Here is a 27,357-nt window from a genome sequence, read left to right as displayed (position 1 = left end):
CCTTCACCTCATCTTCCTCGAATGGTTTCTCTAAGGCTATGCTTTAGGGTTTTGCTAGGATTTAGAAGAGTTGGCGTTTTCTAAAATAATAAAATTCTCCTTGCAAGGCTTATGTCTCTGTTTGTAAAATAATAAAATTCTCCTTGCAAGGCTTATGTCTCTGTTTGTTAGGATGTCTCTGTTTTGACAGACTTTGTTGTTTTAGTATATTGATGGTGTTATTGGCAATTTTTTTTTTTTTATATTTGTTAACTTCTTTTATTGTTAATATATAGTTTCTGCTTTGTTATTAAAAAATAATTATTTTATTAAAAATTTTAAAAATGTTTTAGAATACTAGTTAGTAATTAGTTTTTTTTAAGCTAGAAATATATTGATACGAGAACCCAAGTTCTCAAACTAAGTTACAAAAGAAGTTTGAGCAAAGAACTCGATAGGAAAATTACACGTCAATTGTACATTGCGCTAAATAATAACACAGGTTTCTACTAAACTCGTAAAAGTTACAATTAAGTTGGGTAATTTTACCAATAAACACCCACCTCCAAACCAAAGCTTTAACATCCCAAACAATATCCAAAATATTCCAAGTATCTTCCCTAAAAATAACGGCATTTCTCACTTTCCAAAGCGTCCAAACCACCGCCAACCACACCATTCCCTCCTTTCCTTTTCTCATCCTCTGCTTCTTACAAAAAGAGGACGCCAACAAGAAACTTTCCTTAAAACTTCCCGCCTTGTAATCCTTAAAACCAACCCATTCCGCAATATCTTTCCAAACCAAATATGAATTATAGCAATGCAACAGAGAATGAAAAGGAGATTCTTCGTTCACACCGCAGAAAACACAAGGAGAAAAAGAGTGAATAATAATACCTCTTAACGATAACGCATCCCTCGTCGGGAGTTTGTTGATGAAACATTTCCAACCGAATGCTTTAACCTTCAAAGGTGCTTCCGTAAACTTTCTTTAAAGCCACATCAAAATTTTCTACGGGACCGTAAGGAATGTGTTCGTTGTTAAAAAGACGGTAACAACTACTAACCGTAAAATTCCCATCTCTTTCTGGTGCCCACGCCAGAACATCGCTGTTGTTACAACAAAGAGGAGCAGCGCATAGAAGCTGCTGCAACTGCAGTAAATCCGCTGCCACATCAGCGTTGTCCACCCAGTCTTGATGTATTCCGAACTCCCCCCCCCCACGACCAAATGTCGTCTTTCCACCCTCCCATAAGTGTAATAGACGCTACATGCAAAACTGAGATAGAATATAACAGAGGAAAAAGCAGATACAAACAACCATGTTTTGTCCAGTTCGCATGCCAAAAATCTGTTTTAAAACAAAAATTCATCCAACTTTAAAATAAAATTATTTATGATTTGATCTGATTTGAATGATTAATTGTAAATATTCAATCAAATTTAATCCAATTTCTTACAATTTAATTTGAATCAAATTATAAATTATAAACATTTTTATTAATATTAATTTATAAAAATATGATAAATTAATAGTTTAATATTAAATCTAATATAAAATAAATTAAACTTAATATTACCTAATACCAACTATATATTATGTATGAAACAAATAAATCAAAATTAAAAAAATAATTAATATTAAATATATCTTTTTAATAAACAATGATATTATAAAGGGAATATAAGTGATACTCCACCCAACGGAAAAATAAGACGGAAAACCTCTACTTCCTAAAACAGATGAGAGGTAGAGTATTTCAATAATAAAAATTATATAATTCGGCTTTTTTAAATAATTAAACATCAATCAAATATAGATTACTATTATATATAACACCATTAAAAAATAAATAAACTAAAATACATGTATTCAGTAATTAACTCAAACCGAATCAAACAAAACACTCTTTACAAAATAGCATTCAAATATATTTAATATTATTTAATTTTATCAATTTTTATTTTATTTTTGAGAATTAGTTTGCAGTTTTATTTGAATACCCCTATATAAGACTCATGTTACAAAAATAAACCTATAAAAGATTTTTTTTTAGAAAAAAATTACACTTTAGAAAAAAATTACAATTTTAAACTTGAAAAAAAATGAATTATAAAAAAATCAAGGTATTAATATCTCATAGAGTTGGTATAAATAATGAACCTAATAATTTATTTTACTTTTATTATTATTAAGGCAAATAATGAGCCACCAAAGAAACTACTCCATAAACCTTTTATTTATGTTAGACCAGTCAAATGTACTGCCTCTATTTTGCATTGCATGGGAAAACAACAAACAAGTTACTGATTTACTACCAAAATACTATTTCATCATTTTTTTTTATTATTATGTGCCCTTCCATATTCTATATATACACCAAATACCTTTTTGTCACACACCAAACTTTCCATTTGAGTAATCACTATCTCACTACTACTACTGTCTCTCTTTCTTCAAAACAACTTTACTACACATTTTCAATTCTCTAATGGCAGCTTTTTCATATCAATACAATCCTTTCCTTGTTGATCACTCACACTCACCATTCATGTTCAACATAAACACTACCTCTCCTATTCCTCATCCACAGTTTCATCCTCTTCATCAAGATATTATTAACTGTGTTGATCATCAAAGCTCCAAAGTTACAACCATCACTGACAATGAACCTTCTTCTCTCACCAAAAATCTTAGTCCTCAGTCCTCCATGGTATTGGACAAGCTCGAAACCGGCGACGAGCAGGTTACTCAGAAAATTAATCCTATGGAGAAGAAAAGAAGAACCAGAAACAATGGACCTTCCTCAAATAACCCTAAATCTCATGTAATAATAAAAAATAATAATATTTCATGTTTTATCCTAAATATTTTTTTTAGCATTTTTTGAACTAGTCATGGTTTAATCATTACTACTAAAAAATATGAAATAAAATTTCTCTCATTTTGCAGGAAATTACAGCAGAAGGAAGAAACAAAAAACAGAAGAAACACAAAGAAGAAGAGAAAAAAGCTGAGAGAAAATGTTTGGATGAGCCTCCAACTGGTTACATCCACGTCAGAGCAAGAAGAGGTCAGGCCACTGATAGCCACAGCCTTGCTGAAAGGGTACACTACTACACTGACTCTGACTACTCTCTTCTTTTATGTAAAGATACCCCACTTGAATAATATTTTTAAAATTCCAAAAATGCCCCTTTATTTATCTTCATGTATCATTCTAAATTGGATTGGATTAATTCAGGTAAGAAGAGAGAAAATAAGTGAAAGGATGAAGAAGTTGCAACAACTTGTGCCAGGCTGTGATAAGGTAGGTCAAGTAAAACCTTCATGACAGCATATATAGGCCCATACAATTTAATTCAAAACTTTAATAATTAACATATAATTTCTTTAAAATATAATTATTAATTGACATTTTTCTCCTTTATTTTTTCTAACTAGGTCACTGGAAAAGCACTTATGTTAGATGAAATAATCAATTATGTTCAGTCTTTACAAAATCAAGTAGAGGTAACACTATTAACCTCAACCTAATTTCTTATATTATATCTATATAAACTAGTTATATATAGTTGTTGATGTTTCTGTGTTTTTTTTTTTGTTGCAGTTTTTATCAATGAAACTTACTTCTGTGAATCCAATGTTCTATGAGATGGCAACAGACCTAGAGACTTTCATGGTTAGACCAGAGGTGAGGAACAAAATTAATTAATTTACATTTAGTATTATAATGTATAATAATTAATAATGAAAGTAACTAACTTTGTTATATTTTGAATTATATCAGAAACTAAATAACTTAGCATCACCATCACCACTATCATCATCAGTGTCACATTGCAACAGTCCCAAACAAGGCACAGCTTATGCTGATACAACCACCATGAATACTCCAACCAACATTTTCCAAACTACTACTGACTACAACCACCTTTTGGATACTTCAGCTTCAGTTTTTCTTCAAGGACAGAGATCAAATGTTGTTTCTGAGGTAAACAAATATAACTGGTCTTAAAAAATGGCTTTTGATTCTTGTTTTTTTTACTGACAAAAATCTTCATTTTCAGGATGGTAGCCATTTTTGGGAGGTAGAAGATCAACGACAAAAGTTTCTTAATTCACATGGATTCAACAACAACTTATGTTCGTTTTCATTAATTTAAATTCATAGAGGTGCATGGCATGTTCTACAATTCTACCAACATGTTTGTAAGCTCTCAAATCATGTCTCCTATGTCTTATCTTATTATATACTATATAAATTTAATTTAATAATGCTTGGTTTCTAAATAAGACTATAATTTTTTTTTTTTGCAGGATGTAGCATTTACATTAGGTAAGGAAATTCTTGAAAGAATATGAATATGTGTACATTAAAGGGTATGAAAATGAATGGATGAAGAACAAGAAAATGACAGAAAATGTAGCAGACCAAATAAAAGACCATATCTTTTCTAGATTTGTGTTCTGTTCCAGTTATTTTTGACTCTTATGTTGCACAAATTCCTAGAGACTAGTATTGATCCTAAGTAGACATCACATACAGTGAAATTATTTTGTGTCAATGTAAATTATTGAGCTAGTGATTCTTGTGGTGGCAGTTATTCTGTTGGTACAGTTAATAAATTTTTATCATTATTGAGAAATGAGGGGTTGAATACATTATTGGCCATGCAGTTGTTGTTGGTCTAAGCCTAGCTAGATTTATGTATATCAGTATATGTCTATACAGATTCTTCTAGTTTTGGCATTTTATATTGGTACTTTGTTTTTTATTATACGTAGTTTTGGACAAAAATTTGGACTACTGATTTTACAATTTCAATGAATAATTAATCATATTCTTTTTATTATATCATTAAATATTTATTATTCTATCTCTTTTCAATTATGTAAATTTATCTTTCACATGTCATCAACCATAATTATTTTTCTTAATATATGTCAAAAGTTCAAAATGACTTATAATAAAAAAGGAATGTAGTATATGGTTACTGTTGTATAATTTATAATAATAATAATAATAATAATAATGTATTTTTTATTATTATTTATGGGTTCAGTTCAACTGTGTTTACAAAAATACAAGGTTATTTTAATTTTAGTAGTTATTTTCAGTGATGGAATTGTGTTTGTGTATATTGGAAAATTACTAGCATATGTAGGCCTTTGAAATACACAAGTCAATTTAGTGTTTTTATTTTGAAAAAAAAAACTATGTCAATTCACTTTCACTTAAATGATGAATACAAAATATAGAAATTGACATGACAGTTTTTGTTTCAACAGACAAGGATGTTATGTCATTTTTAGAGATCTTGCTTGCCTACATTCAAGATTTTCTGCATTTTACACATTAGGAATATTTGTAAATTTCTTATCAAAATCAATCAGTTTTCACATCAGTCGACTAACCGAGGTGAAAAATTACTTTTCACTCCTTATCTCAAAAGATAATCTCATGTTAAATATCTATTTCACCTGATCTAAAATGTCTTTTATATAATCGTAATTGTTCGATATTAATCAAAAGATTATCAACATTCTAAATGCAAAATCATCTATTTCTTGAGATTGCATGTGCTAAGAAAACACAACAATTCCTTCCAAGGTGTGTAGAATTAATTAATCTTCCATCATATGAAAAAATTCCAATTCTTTACATGCTACTATTTCAAATTTTGGCAAAATGAAACATTCATTGAATTATAATGGATTTGGGGATGCTTGTGTGAACAAAGAGAAGTTTGTTTTGGTTACTTAGAATTGAATTGGGTGTGACATGAACAAGTGTCTATCCATATCAACAAATTAAGAATAATATTATCAAAGCTGAAAGCAAAAATAAAATATGACAATGACTAAATCAGCTTCCCTTTTCTTTTTTCAGCTATATGGGTCCTATTTATTTTAAAACAATACTTGCCACTCATTCTAGCTATCTACCTCTTCAATTCTTTGGTTTCTCTATTTATGATGATAAGTAAATATGTTTTACACAAGAGGATAAGGACTACGGTTCATGAGTCTTGTTATACAACGCAGTATTTTATAATATATATTTAAAATTTGTAATACTTAAATTTTAACCCATTTGTATTTATTGTTCGCTATTTTACTTTTAATTTTTAATTTCATTATTCATTGTTATTGTAAAACATATGATAAAAATAAACCGTATCTCTCACACACTCATATATATATATATATATATATATATATATATATATATATATATATATATATGTGTGTGTGTGTGTGTGTGTGACGTATACTATGAGAATGAGTAATTTATATGACAATATGAGAATGAATCTGAACCATTAAATTTTAAAATAAATGGTTTAGATTCATTCTCATATAAAAAAGTCATTCTCATATGATATGCCCTATACATATACATATATATATATATATATATATATATATATATATATATATATATATATATATATATATATATATATATATATATATATATATATATATATATATATATATATATATATATATATATATATATATATGAGATATAGAGTATGATTTTAAATTTAAATTGTGGTTATATGATCGAAATATTATAGATATGATAGTCTTAACAACTGCATCAAATTGCAATTATAGTAGAATTTTAATCGAACACATATATTAATACACACGAAACTGGAAGACAATTTTGCTCGTGTTTATCAATTTTTTATTAAAAATTAAAAGTTCAGAATTTCACATCTGTAATGAAAAATTATAACTTTAATCTTCTTTCAACTATTCAAACACTCTTAAAGGATCACATTGCAATTGGCACAATGCACTTAACAGTTTTACTGTTATTGCATATGCAAGTGTCACCACAATTTAAAATTATGGTTTGACCATCAATTTAAATTACAATAATCATAATTACGGCCACAATATTATTAATTTTGTCACAATCACATCAGATCACCATAGTTATTGTATAAATTAAAACAACGCATTTGGCTTTCATTATCAAACAATTTTGCTTGTTTCTTCAATTTTTTTCATTAAAATTAAAACTTTTGAATCAAACAATTCAATTTACTATTTTATATAATGAAAATTTTTAATATCAAGTATTTTTTTAAAGGTATATTTCAAACATCTTTTAATTAAAATTTACTACGACGACCATAATGTATGTCGCAGTTACTACAATTACAACATCCGTAAGTGCAATATAAAACTACATAATAGACAATACATGTGGAATTGGCTCTCCTCCTGTTTTGAGTGTCGACCCTTATGTTGCATTGTCTTCTTCAATCATACCACCACCATTTTACTATGGGTCCTTTCCCTAGTGAGTCTATAGAGATACTACTATATCATCAACATGGTATTAGAAAGAAAAAAAACAATAAAAACTTATCTTAATGTTTATTCAACCATGTCAAATCATCTCCCCTTTAGCTAAGTCTTCTCTAGAACCTACTACTACCTGTTCATCCTTGTGACTTTGCAAAATATCTAAGCAAAGTTGAGTGATTAGTTCATTATTAATATTGTCATATCTTGACCCATGCCATCAATGCTGGAATTGGACATTAGAAAATAACAAATTGTTCTTAAGCCCAATAATTGATGCATGTCTTTTATATTTAATTATGTGAGATATGAAAATTGAATTAATTAAAAAAGAAATATGAGAATTGAAACACAAGTCCAAACTAAACGAGTTTGAAAAGACAAGGTGGTGCCAATTGTTTAGCAATATATAGAGTTGTTAGTACCAAAAGAAGTAAATGGTGTGCATATTTGTTGCTCAACAACACATCCATATGCAATTTAGGGGTCCCCATTGTTTTTTATATTTTGCTCAAACAAAGGTAGGGTCATCTTCCCTTAACTGACATGTAAGACAGTACTGGTGTTGTCTCTGTGATTCATATGTATACAAAACTTATTTAATTGGACACATATGGGAGAGGAGATGTTTAATTGAGCTGAGAAGAGATCATTACCTCTATTTTGGTTTTAAAAAAACCACATGTTAGGTTTGGATATATAGTATAAAGTGAAATTGTTTTATTATTGAAATAAGATTGTCTAAAAATCTCACACACACACATACATATATATATATATATATATATATATATATATATATATATATATATATATATATATATATATATACATATATATATATATATATACATATATATATATATATATACATATATATATATATATACATATATATATATATATATATATGTATATATATATATATATATATATATATATATATATATATATGTATATATATACATATATATGTATACGTACATATGTATATATATATATATATGTATACGTATATATGTATACGTATATATGTATACGTATATATGTATATGTATATATATATGTATATATATATATATATATATATATATATATATATATATATATATATATATATATATATATATATATATATATATATATATATATATACATATATATATATATATATATACATATATATATATATATATATATATATATATATATACATATATATATATATATAGATGCATATATATACATATATATATATATATACATATATATGTATATACATATATATGTATATATATATACATATATGTATATACATATATATGTATGTATACATATATATGTATACATATATATGTATATATACATATATATGTATACATATACATATATATATATATATATATATATATATATATACATATATATGTATATACATATATATGTATACATATATATATATATATATATATATATACATATATATATATATATACATATATATATATATATATATATATATACATATATATATATATATATATATACATATATATATATATATATATATATATGAGCACTGGAAGTAGCTGCTAGGAAACTTTAAATTTGTGGTTAATGGTGTTGGGTGGATGAATTAGTGACTTAAAACACTTTATTAAATTTATTATCTGTTGAACATATTTTATCTACATGTTTGAGATGTGTTAAGTTTCAGAACGGGCCAAAGCCTAATTCACGTGATATAGAATCACCCAAGTCTCGTTTAATATGACAAATCAGAATATATGTATACCTTATAGATGCATACAATCAGGATCGAAAGGACCTTGAAGATCGTCAGATAGTAAGACATGCAAAATTCTCTGACATTTGTATTGTAAGACATTTTTCCCTGAAGAAGATTTTAGAGTTTCTAAACTCTAAAACCTTACTATAAGGTCCAACTATGGTCCATACTCGGGTATGACCTATCCTAAAACCATAAACCTAACACTTACCTTATCTACTGACATGATCGTCAAATTATTCGATAATACAACCCCACCGTCGAGATGAGCACCCAATGACCGTATTTGATGAGTTCATCAACGTTTAAATCTTCCAGGTCCTACTGGATAATTTGGGTTAAGAAACTATCTCGTGTTGTATGGGATCTTCATACCTCCCTCACTCGTTGACATGTGAAAATTCTTTCTATCTTACTATGTTTTGGAGATCGTGATCCCACTTAAGATATGCGAGTCGAGTTGGAGAACCATTGATAACACCTTGTCATACTATTTTTTTCTTAGCATATTATTTAGTATCTTAACTAAATTTATGATTAACAAAATCTACATGAATCATTGCAAGTTATAACATGATTAAGAATATGTGAAAGATCATATTTCACCCCAAACTCACTCTAATCAAACAACTTTACAAAATTACTCTAATCAGACAATCTACAATTTTTACATGGAAAACATTATGATGACGAGAAACAGGGCGAGAATTACACACAAGGACATGAAGAAAAGAAAAAGAACTGGAAATTCTGTCAAATTGCTCTATGGTTAGGAGAATTATTGTACAAATTTAAGTTGAAAAAGAAGAAGTAACATTTTGAAAAAAATCGCGAGGCATTTTGCACAATCATGGCACCATTTCAAGCTACAAATGAATATGTAGTATTCAAGAAAACTTTTGACGTGATTTGTGTATTTACGATGCATTTTAGCTTCAACTCATCCATATCATGTAGTATTAATGAAGAATCGTGACATGTTTATGTTAAATCACGGCTCGCGCAAACGAAAACTCTAGTATAAATGCTAAACTTATGTCAAAGAGTAATCACATAGCATAATAACTTTAATTAGAAAGGTTAACAAGGAGTACAAGGGGAAACTTAAGTCAGAATCATCCCTTACATATCAATATTTTTACAAACCCTAATTTTTTTTATCATTATTCAAACCAACTAAGAAACCATTTGTTTAACTTGTTCAATTATAAATTCAATTTTAATTGTAGTCATCATGTTTAATACTTAGTGGTATTCACAACCATATTACTTGTAACAATCTGATATTATTTCCAAATTGCCATTAACCATGCATCCCCAATCAAGGGAGGAGAATGAGGATATATGCTTGAAAAAAGATAGACCTTCGGGAAAAATATTGTTATAGGGACATAATGAGCATAACCATACTAAAATAGTGAATGACGTCAAAGTACAAGTAAAAAGCGGTCCCATTAGAGTTCGGTTCTAGAGACCTCATCAAACAAGGGATCTACGTGGGACAAAAGAACATCGTTCTCGAAAATATAATCCATAATTGGGGAGGACCATATTATAGTGAAACTAGAAAAGGAAAGTGAGCATACACACTAGAAACACTATTTACTTAAACAATACCTATGATGTGGAATGCGCCAAAGATGAAAACAAACTATGCCAGATTCGACCTTCCACCGTGTTTCAAAGTGTTCTCGAAGGTAAAAAAAAAATAGCAGTTTTAAAAGTGTAATACTAGCTAGGTAGACAAAGGACAGTGATTTTAAACAAAATATGGACTATGGGTCCGTTGGGTTTGGCGGCTTCCCAAATTAAAGAAAAAATGTTGAATAAGTCAATACACGTCAATATTTGCAAATAGTCATGCTAAATATGGAAAGCCCAGATTTATGCCCAACAATTTATTTTTATTTTTTTATAAGCAACTATTGTATTAGAATTTAAAAGAGTACTAGGGATACTCTAACCCTTACAAGAGAAAACAGGAAAAAACTTCTGAAAAACCAGCAAGCTCAGCTACACAAATGAGGATTTTTAAACCACTCATAAAAATTACAAGTTATTCTATCATGAGCTACTATTGCAAGCCACCACCAAGAATGCCACAAAATCCTATAGAATAGTTCCTCTAGATCGAATTCGACACCATTAAAGATTATATCATTTCTTTGCTTCCAAATGCACCAACAAATAGTTAACCATATAGTGCCCGCCCTTATACTTGACATCTTCCCCGAAAAAACAATTACAAATAACATGAGATGACTACTGCATTCTTCTACTAGAGGCATATCTATTTCCAACCATATATAAATTCTTCTCCATAGCCTATGCATTTTAGTACAGTGCAGTACCATGTGAAATATATCCTCCACCTCTAATTGACACAACACACATAGAACATCTTAGATCTGTGTAACAATACCTCTTCGGAAAAATTACTTTCTTGTCGGCAATCTGTCCTGCAAAAGCCTCCACCCGAAGATCTTTAATTTCGAAAGTACTACTGCCCCAAAATTGATTCGGATTCCCTGGCTCCTCTCTTATTCCATAGCAACAGCTACTTGAACCTGCATCGGCAAATCATAGCAAGACGTAACCGTGAAACATTTATACTTGTCATAAGGCAAAACAATTGCATCTGTAGAATTTACGTCCGGATGAATGCCATGTAACAAAGATTTCAACTTGTCGCACTCTTTTGATGCCTCCAAACCCAAGACTTCTTCCGCACAAATGATTTTCCAAATCCAATTAACTCCACACCAGGCCCCCATACTGAATACAAGCTCCTATTTTGACCAAATTTCCTGATATAATTTTGGGAAAAGCTCTGCCAACCTGTCTTTGCCCAGCCATCATGAATTCCAAAATAGTGCCACTTTGCCATCACCTAATTTTACTATTATATTATCCATGATACCATCAGCTTTTTCACACAACATTATGAGGTCCCTCCACCACAAAGTCTCATGTGATAGGTGATATAGAACTTTCCTCTCAAAAGCCTTGACGAGTAGACATAATCTCATTTCCCAAAATACCACGTTTTACATTGAGAATGAAAGAATAAGAAGGAGTGTCCATGGTCCAACCCATGTGGCTTCGCGTTTCCATGAAAGGATGGTAGGAAAACAGACTTGCGAGTTTCGAGTAAAAAGAAGGCACATAGCTAGTAATATGAACTTACATAAAGACGACGAACATCCATCTTTGGATCTAAAATGCTCCCATCACGTGGGTATTTAATCGTCATAACCTTCATATACATGTTCACACAAAGAGAAAGAGTGAGTTTGTGTTTATCCTCCCCCTCACTCCCTATGAAAGCGTAAAAAAACATATATTTTCCTTCTATTATTTTTAATTTAAAGAATCAAATGAATGGATAATTCATAAACAACATATAATTCAACATTATTATCTCTCATATGTGAAGGGGAAATATTTAGGATAATGTCTCCCACCATATAGGTGGCCCCACTACCCATACACGCAGAAGGAACCAACAAATGCTTAGTCTAGATACAACACTAGAGTGGCTCAAAAGGAACTAAAATAAAAGTAAATCATTTGATAGCAACGACGAACTCACTGAAAATGAGAAGGAATGAGCATGAGTTTTCTCTTTGATTGAGTTGTGTTAGAGAAGTAACAAGATCATTTTGCAACAATGCTTCCATGGAGAAACTAAGAAGTTAGAAATCTAAGGGATTTGGACGATGAAGAATAGAGAAACGAAAAGAGAGTAACAAAGAAAGAATTTACTTTTAAAACACGATATTAATAAACCAAATAATATCAAAAAGTATATAGATCCAACAACTGGGAGATTGAGATTTCAAAAGGCCTGTAACAAATCAATACGATGATGAAACACCATCTTTAAAGGAAATTTTGTCTCTCTGAGAAAACGTCATTGTTTCTTCAACCAAATTTGAAATCACTAACATTTTCACCCAAGAGAAGGTCGCCTCTTCGATACCTGGCGATTGCCACAATGTTGTTGTGAGGTCATATACGAGCCATTAGATGACCAGGACAACTAAGACTTTGGAGGATTTATTTTGGAATAAAACAAAGCCGAATCCATAGAGACAATATCACATGAGTCTCACCAAGCAGAATAAACCAGAATATATCCTAAATATGCACTCAATCATGACTGAAAGGATCCTGGTGATTGTCAAATAGACAGACTTCCATAATTCTCTTAGACACTTGTCTCTAAAGGAATTTTAGGGTCTCTAAACCTTATAAGCCTACTATATAGTTTAATGAATGACTCAGACTCAAATAGTAATTATTTTAAAACTTTAAACTACACACTCACAATCTTCATTCACTTGATCGCTCAAATGTTTGCAAATACACCCTCTGTCGTTGATATTAACACACAACGATTATTGTTGAGAAGATCATCATCGCTTAAATCATTTGATTCTTCTCAAATCATGTTATTAAAGGATGTTAAAAGAGGAGAGTTACTTTCATGCAAGGTTTGGAGAAACAACCAAGTTTTTTCTAAAGATTTATAATTAAATCTACTAATTGCTTATGAACCGCAAAATTTTGGAATTTAACCCAAATTACAACAACATTAAATTTTTAATCATCTTTGTCAACTAAAATGGAAAATTTATTTAAATTATGATATATATTATGAATATTTATTGGATGTCCATCCATCTCCTAGTTTTTCATCTTCCTATTCCATACTTAATATGTGTGATTTTCTATCTCCTTTGAGTCCTATAAATAGAGACCCATATTGCAATGTAATAAAGCACACTTGAAATAAGATAAGATAATATTGCTCTCTTTCTTCTCTACCACTCTTTGATCTCTATATAGTTTTAATTTAGTTTATAACAATATACTATTTATACAATTATTTAATTATATTTGCAAAAATAATTTAAATTATAATATACTATTTATATGATATTTAATTATATTCGCAAAACGAATTTAAATAATGATTAGTATATGAAGTGTTTTTTCTTTCATTTCAGTGATCATTTCATACTAACTTATAAATATAATAGTTGTTTAATTGAAATTTTAAAAAGAATTTAATTAAATTGTTTATCATAATATGTGTATAAGTTGTTTAGCATCTGCTTACGGTGAGTCAAGAATAAGTACATTGGCTTATCCTGCATGAACAAATCTTAGTAGACCCTAGCTAATCATGAGTTATTTTTTAAACAGAAGCTAATCATGAGATTAGTAGTGTGATTAATATCTTTTTCTGCAATCATAAGTATGATATTGGTGTTTTGTTTTGTATCCTCTCAAATAATAAAACTTAATTGGAAAACGTTGATCCAACCTTAATCCTAGTTTTAATTAGCTTAATTGTCGGGGTACATATGGTTTTGTCGGGTACGGTTTATATCGATCACTTTACATATTGCTTTGCTCAAGTTGTGATAGTGACACCACAACTCTTTCCCAACCAATAAAAAACAGTGATTAAAACATAATTGTGCTTTGGTGCATTAGTTTCATTTCTAATTGAAAATCACAAAAAGGGTGATGTAGAGGACATCAATCATTCATAAATTGTCGGACTATAGTTTTATATCAAACAATATATGAACATCTGATTTAAGTTGTGCTAAATTTTACTTCAAAAATTAGTTTTTTTAGGAATGAATTAGGTTCATCCTCACTTTCTTAGCATGATTCGAATATGATTTAGGATCCGTCGAATTAATTACTATTATTGGGTCACCCACTATTTACTTCTACGTTTCAGATGTTCAGTTCTAAGCGTGAGAGATTGTGTTAAAATTCTCATATCAGACAATATATAATCTAAGCATATAGTTGTGATATCAATCTCCACCTAAAAATTAATTTTGTAGAAATAAATTAATTCTAACAACATTCTTTTACTTGAATTTTAACCTAATACTTTAGAAGCGTCAGTGTGAATTTTGAGTAGTATTTATGATTTCTTCTCACGCGTTTATGGAGAACTCAATGGTAGGGAAGAAGAGTTGACAACTTGCCCATTATCCTCATGAGTCCTTATAGAGGGAAGATAGTCTTAATTAGAAGGGAGAGGGACCAAGGTTGTTGATGTGAGTGTGAGAGGGGTTGGGAACGGTGGAAGACCCAATGTAGGGTTAGAGGCCCACAAAAGTGTCCCACAAGGCAAGGGAAGAGCAAACTTGGCCTCATGGCATGGCCCCTTAGGTTAGGTCATTGAATAGCCCTTGTCCCTTTTGTCTTGAGGAAGAAGGTTTGAAGATGATAGAAGGTGACATTGATTTAATACTAAGGTACCCATAACTCATTGCACCTTGGACATGGCATGTCCCAACAATGTGTTTTATTTTTTTATTTTTTTCTTCTTCTTCAACAATCCTTGTCCCTGCTTTATTTCTATTAACCACCACCAGCCACATTTTCTTTAAAAATAATAATATTTGAGGGTCAAGTGGTATAAGAAACTATTATTATAATAATATAGTTTGTATGTATGAACAACAATCCAACAACAAAAACTTGTTCACAAGCTCGTAGGTCAAGTGGTACTAAGTTTATTTTTATTCTAATTCCTTAGCTCATGCTCTCACTCTTCACTGTTTTTTTCACACAAATCTATCCAAAGGAAGAAAATAATATTAAATTATATTTTAGTCATATTTAATTTTCATATAATTAATATGCAAATAAATGTTTCACACCCAAGATATAATTATGAAAAAAATTATTAAGTTAAAATATATTAGAGAATAATTTGAGTCAAAAATACAAAATTTAAATAAATGTTTGAGTAAAAAAAAAGATATTTTGATATAAAATATTTATCTCCGAACTTTTAATTTGAAAAAATACATTAACAATTACTATAGTTCTTAAAATATATTTCAATGACAATTTAAAATATAATATTTTTTACATTAAAAAAATAGCTATTGATTAAACAAAATAAAAAAATTATCAATCAAACAACTATATATAAAATATATATAGAAGAAATTAGTATCAATTAGGTTAATCCAGAAAGGAATTTGTTTTCGGAAAGACGGATGAAATGTTTATAATACGATATGGAATGTAAAAATTTTAGTTTGAAGGTGATAGTTTTTTTGGAAAAATTACTAATTCTAATTATAGTTTTTACGAGTTTTCTAAAGATCCGTTGGATTTTCTTTCTTAACTCAATTGGTCGGTAATTTCTTTGTTGAATTTTTGTCGGATTGTTTTACCCGTTCTATCGTGTAAAATGGTTGAATAACTCTTAGTTCTTCCGTGTATAATATATATATATATATATATATATATATATATATATATATATATATATATATATATATATATATATATATATATATATATCAAACCTCAAATTATCTTACAATCGTATAAAGTTTATAATAATATATAAAAAAAAAATTACACTACCCTTTATTATAACGGTTAAATATTAAAAAAAATTGCTTACAATATTAAAAAATAATTACCTTTAGTAATATTATATCTTAAAATCGCACATAATTGTAATGCATTAATTTACATAATCATTATATCAAAATTAAGTTATTCAAATTAACTGTACATTAACCACGAAAATAGTATAAGAGAATAACTGGAAAATATTTAGAATCATAAAAAATGGAATTTAGAAATTGGAATGAAAAATTGGATGAACTAACAACTTTTGAATTTAGAAATTTGGAATTAAAAATGGGATGAACTAACAACTTTAGAAATTAGAAAATATTAAGAATCTATTTAATTGTCCACATTTGGAATTAAAAATTGGAATCCACATGACAGAAATTAGAAGTACTATTTAACCAAAATCTAATTAGATATTTTAATTTAAAAAAAAAAGAATTTAGATGAACTAACAACTTTTGAATTTTGTTGTTGTCCAAATTCAAAATAATATTTATAAAATGCAATTGTAAAAAAAATGTAAATATGTTTTGCATTTGGCCATTGTTAGTTTTTCTTTTAATACCAAAAATATTTGTAATTTGCAAGTATCAATTTAAAAATTTGTAAAACTGAGAGGTTGAAGACTTAGGTGAGGAGATTACTAATAGATTGTTGATAGTATGGACTATAGACCCCTTATCTGTTAGAACATTAGTGGGCTTAAAATAATTTTTTGGGCCTGAGATGAGATCTCTTGGAAATTTCTTTGTAGATCCCTCTATGGAAAGAATCTCCAGCGAAAATTCAAAAATACCCCTGCTTCGGAGATATATTTCTGAAGTTTTTTTTTTTAAAAATTTTCTCAGAATTCAGAGATGTATCTCCGAAAACATCAATTGTGGGTGTTTCCGGAGATGCATCTCCGAAAACATCAATTGGGGGTGTTTCCGGAGATGCATCTCCGAAAACACCAATTTCACATTTTTTTGGTGTTTCGGAAATGCATCTCCGAAATATACAAAAACCTATTTTTTTTGTTTTCTAAACAATGTTTAGTCCCGTATTCTATATTAAACAACCATGCTTAATGTAAAAGTGCTTGATATAAACTAAATATAACACGCAAATTGGAATAAAATACTAATATTATATATATATATATATATATATATATATATATATATATATATATATATATATATAAACAGTGTACGAAAATGTCAAAATAATACAACCCGAATACAAAAAAGTCAAGACTAAAAAATAAATAGGCAACAACTACTGAGTATGCCTAACCCTAACTCCATAGGACCTCATATGCCTGGTATATGTCGTCGCACCGCTCGCGTCACCGACCATCCTCTCCACGATGGAAACCGCCTCTGGACCGCCATGCGCGATGATACCTCGGTCCAATGCATCCCGCCCAAGCATCTCTATCCGTTGGCATATCGGTAGGAGATCAGTTGCATGGTCATCCTCAGCCTGCCAGTTCTCCAAGATCTCCTCATATGCTAGCCTAAGAGCTCTGGGAGCGTCGGATGTCATTAGAGGATGTGACACCCGATAGAACCATGTCACGTACCCCTTTGCACAGTGCCATTCATGGGTGGCCTCCATACGCCGATACTCCTCCGGGACCAAATGATGTGCCCAGTTCTCAAATATAGCAGTAGGTCCACTCGGGTAACTATGTCTGGAGCAGCCTCAAACGGTGACCTCGGTATCATCTGCACACGTGCAAACTGCCTCATGCACCGCTCCGGCAGATACCTCACCATGGTGTTGGCCCCGCATGCCAATCATCTAGAGTATAAAGCGATGCGATCAAATGGGACAACAACAATGTAGTCGGTGAATGGCGTCCAACGAATATCATCGTGAGCAGTGTGGTCCAGGTACCCGCGATATGGTCCGACTGCGTTGTTCCCCCTTTGGAGAACGTATCGGGTAGCCCTGGGCATTGTGTCATCGTACGCAGGATCAATGGCGAAGCCGTGGATGCGGGGGAAGTAGGAGATGATCCAACCCTGAAACACAAATACGATAATATGTTAAAAATAAAAACAAACCATAAATAAATGTGAAATAATTAAAAGGAAATGTACCGTCAGGAGTGTGCAAGATCTAGTCAACTGCATGGTCCTCCAGTTGGAGGCTTCATTCAGCTTCTGGTATAGGTATACCAGAATAGCTAACCCCCAGTTCCACTGGTTAATGGTACTCAGGTCAATAAAGTAGCAGAGATATGTCATGTCAACGTAGGTTGCGCTCTTGTCCACAAAGAGCGAAGTGCCTACCAAGAACATGAACCAGCACCTCAGAGCGCAGGCATTGTGATACTCTGTAAAAAGCTCGTCACCCTCCTGCTCGGACTCTGCTGCCGCCACAAAGTGGTTCTCATACAGATCTCTCAAGCTGGAGAACCGGATATGGGCCCCATTCGTCATCCGACACTCAAAAGCATGCATGTTTGGGTCCATACCCAAATAGTCGACCATCCACTCAATAGCCTTGACCCTCTGTATTTGGGAATGGTGCAGCAGCCTCCCTCTGATCGCCAGGTGGAGCAGACACTGAACATCGTGCAAGGTGATCGTCATCTCCCCAACAGGAAAGTGGAAAGAAGACGTCTCCTTATGCCATCGCTCCATGAAAGCCCCCTGCATGCCGTGGCTGATAGTGATATATTCAGTCATGCACAACCCGCCGATCCCGGAACCAGATACCACATCATTAAACCACTGGTCATCTGGTTTAAACAGCAAAAATATTTTGCGCGTGGTTCAAGGATTTTATCGTCGGCCTATCCTGTTACCACAAAAACAAAATAAAAAAAAGATTGTTAGTTAAAAAACAGTTAAATTATAAAGTGTAATTAAGAAAATCCTAAATAAAAAACGGTTAAATTATAAAGTGTAATTAAAAAAATATATGTCCCTCTCAGACCCGCCGAGCGACATGGTCGTGGTAGTAAATAAGAAAGGAAATGTCCCTAGGCCCTCCCGGGTAGCCCTGCTCCTCCTCCTCCCCGTGCGGAGGGTCAACATCAAGTATCACCTCCTCCTCATCCTCCCGTACCTCCTCATAGGAAGAAGACACCCGAACCAGCCGACTCCTCGATCCAGATGAGGAACCAGGCTCATCCATTTGGACGGGTATTCATGCTCTACCCCGTCCCTGGGTTGATGCCAACTGTGCCGCTCGCTCGCGTCTAGCCGACGCTGTCTGGGTCTCCCTGCCCTCTCTAAGTCGTGCGGGTTGCCTGTCATTTTCCTGAAAAATTAAAATCCATTAAAATGCGATACAATCAAAAAAATTATAAATAGAAAAAACATTTCTGGGTTAATTTCGGAATTACATTTCCGAAATTGGTCAAGGAGGTGTTTTCAGAAATGCACTTCCGAAATCCCCTGCGAACTCCATTTTTGCAGAACCTCCACACCTTGCCCTAAATGCTCCAAAATGAAAAATTTCCTATCTAACTATATCCATCGACATATAATAACTTCAATGTAATACATTATACTAATTTTTAACACCCTAATACCAATTTCAATCCTAAATTTTAAGTTTTGAAAACTTACAGATTTGAGGTGTTGTTGGAGGTGCTTTAGAAGTGGTCTTTGAATGTTGGAGAGCAATAGGATGTTGTTTTGAAGTAGCCTTTGTAGTGTGCTTCTGCAAATGCTTGAGAAATTTGGAAAATTTGAAGTTTAGGGTAAAATGGAAATGGGGGGAGGTTGTTTTGTTTAAACAGCAAAACGCGCATTTTTTCGAAAATGCATCTTCGAAGTGGTTTTTTCGAAAATGTATTTCCAAAATCACTCTTTTTTTTAACTTCGGAGATGCATTTCCAAAATATAGGGGCATTTTAGGAATTTCACCGCGGATGACCAAGAAAGATGGGGTCTATAAAGAAATTTCCTCTCTCTTGGATTTAGATGCCTCCTTCAAAATTTTATATGACATCCTTTAATTTTTACTTTAAAATACCAAAAATATCCTTTCTAAAAAAAACATTTTCAAAATTTTTTTTGGTATTATGATGAAAATTTTGAGTACGTTACAAAGTTTCGGAAATTTCAAAATTTATCATTATGTATTAGAAAATTTAATTCTTTTGAAATTTCAAGAATTTTTCAAAAAAAAAAATTGAACTATCGAAAATTTCAGAATTCCCAGTAAAATTTATCAGAAATTATGAAATTTCCGGTATTTTACTAAATTTTAACAATTTTCGGTATGAAGGTGAAATTTATGATATTCTACTTACTATTTTCAAATAATTTTTGTTATGCTATCCAAATTTCCGGTACCCCTCGAAATTTTTATTTGAAACGTGAATTTGTGAAAATGGTGAAAATTTTGAGTAGAGTTATAATGGTCTTTTCATTGAATTCGGGGGTGGTATGGTGAATCCTCCTCTTTTGGGTTATAAATTATAATATATACTTATATTAAGGAAATACTTATCCCACTCTATGGGGTGCGCCCTCTTAGAATAATAATGCAAATGTGAATAAGTGGAGAAATAATCTCACATTGGATATGTGGTGACTTGAACATTTATAAGTGGGAGAATCCACTCACCTATCACATTAAGGTTTTAAGTGGATAAATGGTTTGTCTCTCACAAAGATGTTTAGTCCTACACTATGTATCAACACTCTATAGTGAAAAACTCCACCAACAAATGATATCATGAGCCTTTGAAATGAGAAAAGGACCGACTTACTTGTATTGAAAATTCCAAGAAATGGTGTCCCGTTGCAAGGTGTCAACAACGGAACAAGTGTGGGGGAGCATTGTAGATTCACACTTGAGGGGGAGTGTTAGAATAATAATGCAAGTGTGAGTAAGTGGGAAAATAGTCCCACATTGGATATGTGGTGACTTGAACATTTATAAGTGGGAGAACTCACTCACCTATCACCTTAAGGTTTTAGGTGGATAAGTGGTGTGTCTCTCACAAAGATGTTTAGTCATACACTATGTATCAATGCTCCATAGTGAAAAATTCCTCCAACACGCCCCACACCTAAAAATGCTCTTATTGATATTTGGAGATGTATCTTAGAACGTACGTAAAATCACATAAGCCCTCATAATTCAGCCATAAATGGTCTTGCTGTTGCAGTTTTGATTGTCACAGGAAGTACACACAATATACTACAGCCACGCATTGCCCACCATCTTAAACTCCCAACTCACCCAATTCCAATTTTTTCAGTCATGGTTGGCAACGGTTCTAAATTGGACTGTTCCAGTATTTGCCCAAAAGTCCCTATCAAACTCCAAAATACTTCTTTCTCCATACCATTTCACCTATTACCAATAGAAGGTGCAGATGTTGTTCTCAGAATGGAATGGCTATGAACTTTAGGACCTCTTGTTGCTGAATTTTCTATTCCTAAAATTTTATTTAACTATAACAACAATGAGATTACTATCACAGGTGATACAAAAACCCTCATCACACCCTCAACTTTCAATAATTTCTGCCATCTCCTACAAACATATTTTGTTGCTTCAATCCACCTTTTTCTTTATCAACCATCCAATGACCACAACACTCAGTCCCAAGCCAACCCAAACATAATCCTTGAAACACTACTAACCTCAACACCTCACCAAATTTCTAACCTCATAAAAACTTACTCCACCATTTTTCAAAAACCCCAAGGCCTACCCCTAGCCCGCCCCCACGACCATCGTATCACTTACTTCCCAACACTCCTCCAATTAATGTTAAACTGTACCGTTACCCCCACTCTCAAAAAGACGCAATGACTACAATTATCAAATATATGCTCCTTGAGGGGATCATTACACCAAGTAACAGCCCATATTCCTCCCCGGTGCTTTTGGTTAGAAAAAAAGATGGCTCTTGGAGATTTTGTGTGGATTATAGAGCTCTTAATGTTGTTACAGTTCGTGACCGTTTTCATATACCCACAATAGATGAACTTTTTGATGAATTGGGTTCCGCAACTATTTTTTCTAAGATTGATTTACGATTCAGTTACCACCAGATCCGGGTGACATCAGAGGACACTCATAAGACTGTGTTCAGAATGTTTGATGGACACTATGAGTTTTAGGTGATGCCCTTCGGCTTAACTAATGCTCCTAGTTCTTTTCAATCAGCCATAAACGATTTGCTGCGACCATATCTGAGCCGGTTTGTGTTAGTTTTCTTTGGTGATATTCTCATTTATATTTCTACACTATCTGACCATGCACATCATTTAAAATTGATTTTAGAGTTTCTTTTGTCTAACCAATTTTATGCCAAGTTATCAAAATGTGTTTTTGTTGTACCTAGTGTTGATTATCTAGGTCATATTATCTCAAGTGATGGTGTAACCCCAGATCCAGAAAAGATTCAAGCTATCCTAGACTGGCCGAACCACGCTCACTCACGACACTCAGGGGTTTTTTAGCCTCTCTCTCCGCTCCTCTCACCGATTTATTACATTTCAATAAGTTACAATGGAATACAGATGCAGCTACAACTTTTGCAACATTAAAAAGGAAAATGACAGCAACTCCTGTCCTTGCTTTTCCTTACTTCTCCAAACCCTTTGTGCTGGAAACGGATGCTTCAGGTGTTGCTATTGGCGCGGTTCTCTCACAAGGTGGTCACCCAATATCCTTCTTCAGCAAAAAGCTTTGCAATATCCTCCAAGCATCGTCGGTGTATATTCATGAGATGTTCGCCATTACAGAAGCTGTCAAACAGTGGAGACAATATTTACTAGGCAGACACTTCCATATTTTCACAGATCAGAAAAGCCTAAAGAACCTATTGGTACAAACTATCCAGACACCAGAACAGCAAAAATGGGCCGCTAAATTACAAGGATTTGAGTTTTACATACACTACAAACCTGGAAAGACGAATCAAGTTGCTGATGCTTTGAGCAGAATCCCATCCGAAGAAGACTCTTTGTTGTTCTCCATCTCATCCCCAGTTCTGCTCCTCCTCAAATAGTTGAAACACTTCTATAAGTCAGATTCAGAAGGAAAGATATTGATGGATAGGATTCAAATTGACACCACATCAAATTCTAATTTTCAGTACAAAGATGGTCTGCTATATTTCAAAGAAAGGATCTTTATACCTGAAAATAACCAGTTGCGCAATTAGATCATCACAGAATATCATTGTTCACCAGAAGGTGGTAATTCTGGATTACAACCAACACTTGCTCACTCGTCCTCTTCGTTCTTGTGGCCAGGAGCTTATAACGACGTCAAAAGCTTTGTGAAATCTTGTACCACCTGCAAACAAAACAAATGTATGACAACTCGGAAGTATGGACTTATTCAACCTCTCCCTACACCTACTGAAGTATGGAATGATTTGAGTATGGATTTCATTACACACTTACCAAATTCTCAAGGTCACACCACAATCTGGGTCGTATGTGACAGGCTAACAAAATTTTCACACTTCATAGCGCTTCCATCCAAGTTCTCTGCTAAGGATCTCGCCATACGTTTCTCTGTGGAAATCTGTCGATTGAACGGGATTCCCAAATCCATAGTTTCAGACCGCGATCCTCTATTTCTCAGCACTTTCTGGAAAGAGTTGTTTCGTGTCCAAGGTACAACCTTAAAATACAGCTCCGCCTATCATCCTGAAATAGACGGCCAAACAGAGGTCATTAACCGATGTCTAGAAACGTACTTAAGATGTTATACGAGTGACAACCCAAAGAAGTGGTTTCAGTACTTACATTTGGCCGAGTTTTGGTACAACTCGACTTATCACTCAGCTCTGAAAAATGTCACCATTTGAGGCACTTTATGGTCGTCCTCCACCAGCTTTCCCGAGCTATACACCTGGATCCACCACCATTCCTACCATCGAAGCTTCCTTGCAAAAACGTGAAGAGTTAATGCAAGCCTTACAAAGAAACTTGTACAAGACAAAACAGAAGATGAAAATCCAAAGCAACAAGAAATGAAGGGACTGTACCTTTAAAGAGGGCGATTTTGTGTGGCTTAAACTGAAACCTTATCATCAACTCTCTATGGTCCGCCGGTTATCACAGAAACTAGAAAAATGGTATTTCGGTCCATTCAAAATCTTGCAACGCATCGGTAAAACAGCTTACAGGCTTGATCTCCCACCCTCGTCGCGGATCCATCCGGTTATACATGTTTCACAGCTTCGTGCTTTTCATGGAACACCACCCTCCGATTTGTCATCTCCGATCCCGACGGATTTAGAGCCAACCGATGATCCCGAACCTGCATCAAGTACCATTGAATCCTCAGATTTGGAAGCTACAAACCCAAACACACACACAGTACCATCAAACCTTACCTCGAGCGGAGAAATTATGGCGGAGAAGCAAGCTGGTTCTTCAAGCCTTTCTGGCATAGACGCTACAATAGGGCGGCGCAAGGAACCCTTACACGATAATGCAAGAGAGGAAAGAAAGGATGAAGTTTCAATAAAAGAGAGTACTGAAACGTTTCAAAGAAAGGAGAGAGAGGTTTCTAGATTTTTTGCACAAGTGAAAGACTTAAACTCAAATGCTATGCCTCTAAAGTCTTTAGATAGTGCAACAAGTACAACACGTGAACTTTCTGAGCGCTCCTACACGCTAAAGAAATCTCCTCCATTCATTTCTTTGGATTCCCTGGCAATTACATCTCAGCCCTTGGAACAAAGAGCCGTTGGCACAGTTTCCAATGGCCCACATGTGAACACGAGGAGCACGCGGGATGAGTTGTCTCCCACTGCCGCTTTGTCTCATTCAAATGGAGAGCAAAACCCTAATCTTTCTGAGTTAAAGGGGAATGGGCCGCTCCAATGGGCCTCTCCTAAATCTACAAAACAGAACTTAATTAAACCCAACCTTGAGGACAAGGTTGCTTTTGGACCGGATGGTAGTGATATTAGGCCCAACAGAATTAAAGTCAAGCCCAAGTGGATACAAGATTATGTGACAAAATAAGACTATTTATTTTAATTGTAATTTTCTTTTATTGGGCTAGGCCCATTTTGGACAGCCTTTAGGTCTAAACCCTAGAGTATTTATTTGGTTGTCTTCCTTCTTGAGAAGTTAAGAAAAATTTCACAATCTATTTCTTTATTGTTGCTGCAAATCTTTGTTTTATGTTTGTCCTTAGTTAACCCTAAATCTAGATTTTATAGTTGCTGAATTTTCTTTTTATCAAGATGCATATTCGTAATTTTTCTAGGATGAATCTGGATATGCATTTCCGAAAAACCCCTTAATCCCGTAAGGTCATCGGATCATATTTACAATTGTTCCAGTGAAAATCGATGTTACCCGACTGATTCATTGGTCAAACCAGTAAACCGGTGAATTTCTTGATTTAGCGGATTGATCTTTTTATGTTTATTTTATAGCTTACTTATAATTTTGATCCCCTGTTTTTATTTTTTTTAAAGTTTTGATGCTCTTGTTTTAAAATCCGACTATATTAAGGGTTAAGTATGTTGTTGGTCCCTATAAATATCCTAAATTTCATTTTTAGTCCCTATAAAAAATGACATATTTTACTCCCTACAAATTTTTATGCATTCAATTTTAGTCCCTGTTATTTTCTAAAATTTTGAAAACTACTTAATTACCATTAAATTTTTGAATTTTTGAATAATTTTTTTCCTACGTGTTTAGAATACTATAAAATGTTTCTTTACCGAATTATAGATATTTTTAAAATGAGAAAAATTAAATATGAATTTTTTAAATTTTTAAAATATAATGACAAAATTAATGCAAATCATGACTTAGAAATTAAATTTTGAGTTTTTTTTTTTTGAAAATCTTTGTATAACGTTCTAAACATGTCTGTAAAATAATCATTCAAAAATACACAGCGGTTTATCAATAGAGATTAAAATTACGTGCATAATAATTGTGAGGACCAAAACATGTCATTTTTTTTAATAGGGACCATAAACAAAATTTGATAATTTTATAGGGACAAAAAACATACTTAACCCTTTTATTAATATTTATAATTATATTAATTATTTATAATAACTAAAAATGTTTAAATTACAAAATTGAAATTTTGTCAAATTTTAAGAATCAGACTCGTAAACTTTCAAAACTATTAAAATCGTAGTTTTACCAACCCTATCATGAATTCCTTTGATGTTTAATTTGGTCAAAGAGAAGAGAGTTATATATTCTATAATTTCAATATTTCTCTCTAATGCATTTTTATGAAACGTATTTATTATTTATTATACAAATTAATAATATAATAAATTTAAAATTTTAAAATTAATTATATATTATAATAATACTATAAATTTACAATAATTTTGAAAAAAATTCATGCTAGCAAAAAAATAAATTATATTTCACATTATTTTTAGTATAAATCTTTTTAGTTGGAAAAGAAGTTTATGTTATCAAATCAGGTTTTCACATTATTTTCAGTATAAATCTCATTATTATTTTTAAGTAAAAGTTACACTATTTTTAAAAACTTTTTTATTTATAGATTTTTATTTTTCTACTCTATCTTTTATTTTTAATTATTTATATAGGACATAATATTTGCTTATATTCTATATTAGGTTATTAGCTTATGGTATTATTATATCGTACTATTATTTTTTCAACTTTTCTTGAACATCAACAAATTGTTATGTTTTGAAGTTGTTATTTTATTTAAAAGTGTTATTCAAGTTATTTGCATGAATAAATTCATAGAAATTTCTTTTGTACATTTTATAGTTATGAAATTTATGTCAAAAAATTTATTTCATGATTTTTTTTTTTAATTTGTATAAACTGAATTATAAGTCATGCAGTCCAACCCATGACCCACTTCTCCGACTGATAATCCAGTGATCCA

The 27,357-nt window shown here is 31.9% G+C and overlaps 1 protein-coding gene across 1 annotated transcript; it reads left to right on the top strand.

Annotated features, from left to right (window-relative positions):
- Positions 1–2,385: 2,385 nt before the first annotated feature.
- On the top strand, positions 2,386–4,630 carry LOC131630505 (transcription factor bHLH137-like). The gene is made up of 8 exons (XM_058901285.1): positions 2,386–2,808; positions 2,934–3,089; positions 3,226–3,291; positions 3,426–3,494; positions 3,592–3,675; positions 3,772–3,975; positions 4,052–4,193; positions 4,302–4,630. The coding sequence occupies exons 1-7, from the start codon at positions 2,473–2,475 to the stop codon at positions 4,145–4,147; spliced, it is 1,011 nt and encodes a 336-aa protein (XP_058757268.1). The 5' UTR covers positions 2,386–2,472; the 3' UTR covers positions 4,148–4,193; positions 4,302–4,630.
- Positions 4,631–27,357: the final 22,727 nt, after the last annotated feature.

This window comes from Vicia villosa, unplaced genomic scaffold (genome assembly GCF_029867415.1).
Source record: "Vicia villosa cultivar HV-30 ecotype Madison, WI unplaced genomic scaffold, Vvil1.0 ctg.000685F_1_1, whole genome shotgun sequence".
NCBI classification, from domain to species: domain Eukaryota; kingdom Viridiplantae; phylum Streptophyta; class Magnoliopsida; order Fabales; family Fabaceae; genus Vicia; species Vicia villosa.
The sequence above is the reverse complement of the archived record's forward strand: the minus strand, read 5'-3'. Positions and strand labels throughout refer to the sequence as shown.

Coding starts and splice junctions, on each gene's coding strand:
- LOC131630505 (XM_058901285.1), top strand. CDS start 2,473: ATGGCAGCTTTTTCATATCAATACAATCCTTTCCTTGTTGATCACTCA. Junction 3,495..3,591: donor CTTTACAAAATCAAGTAGAG/GTAACACTATTA, acceptor TTTTTGTTGCAG/TTTTTATCAATGAAACTTAC. Junction 3,976..4,051: donor GATCAAATGTTGTTTCTGAG/GTAAACAAATAT, acceptor CTTCATTTTCAG/GATGGTAGCCATTTTTGGGA.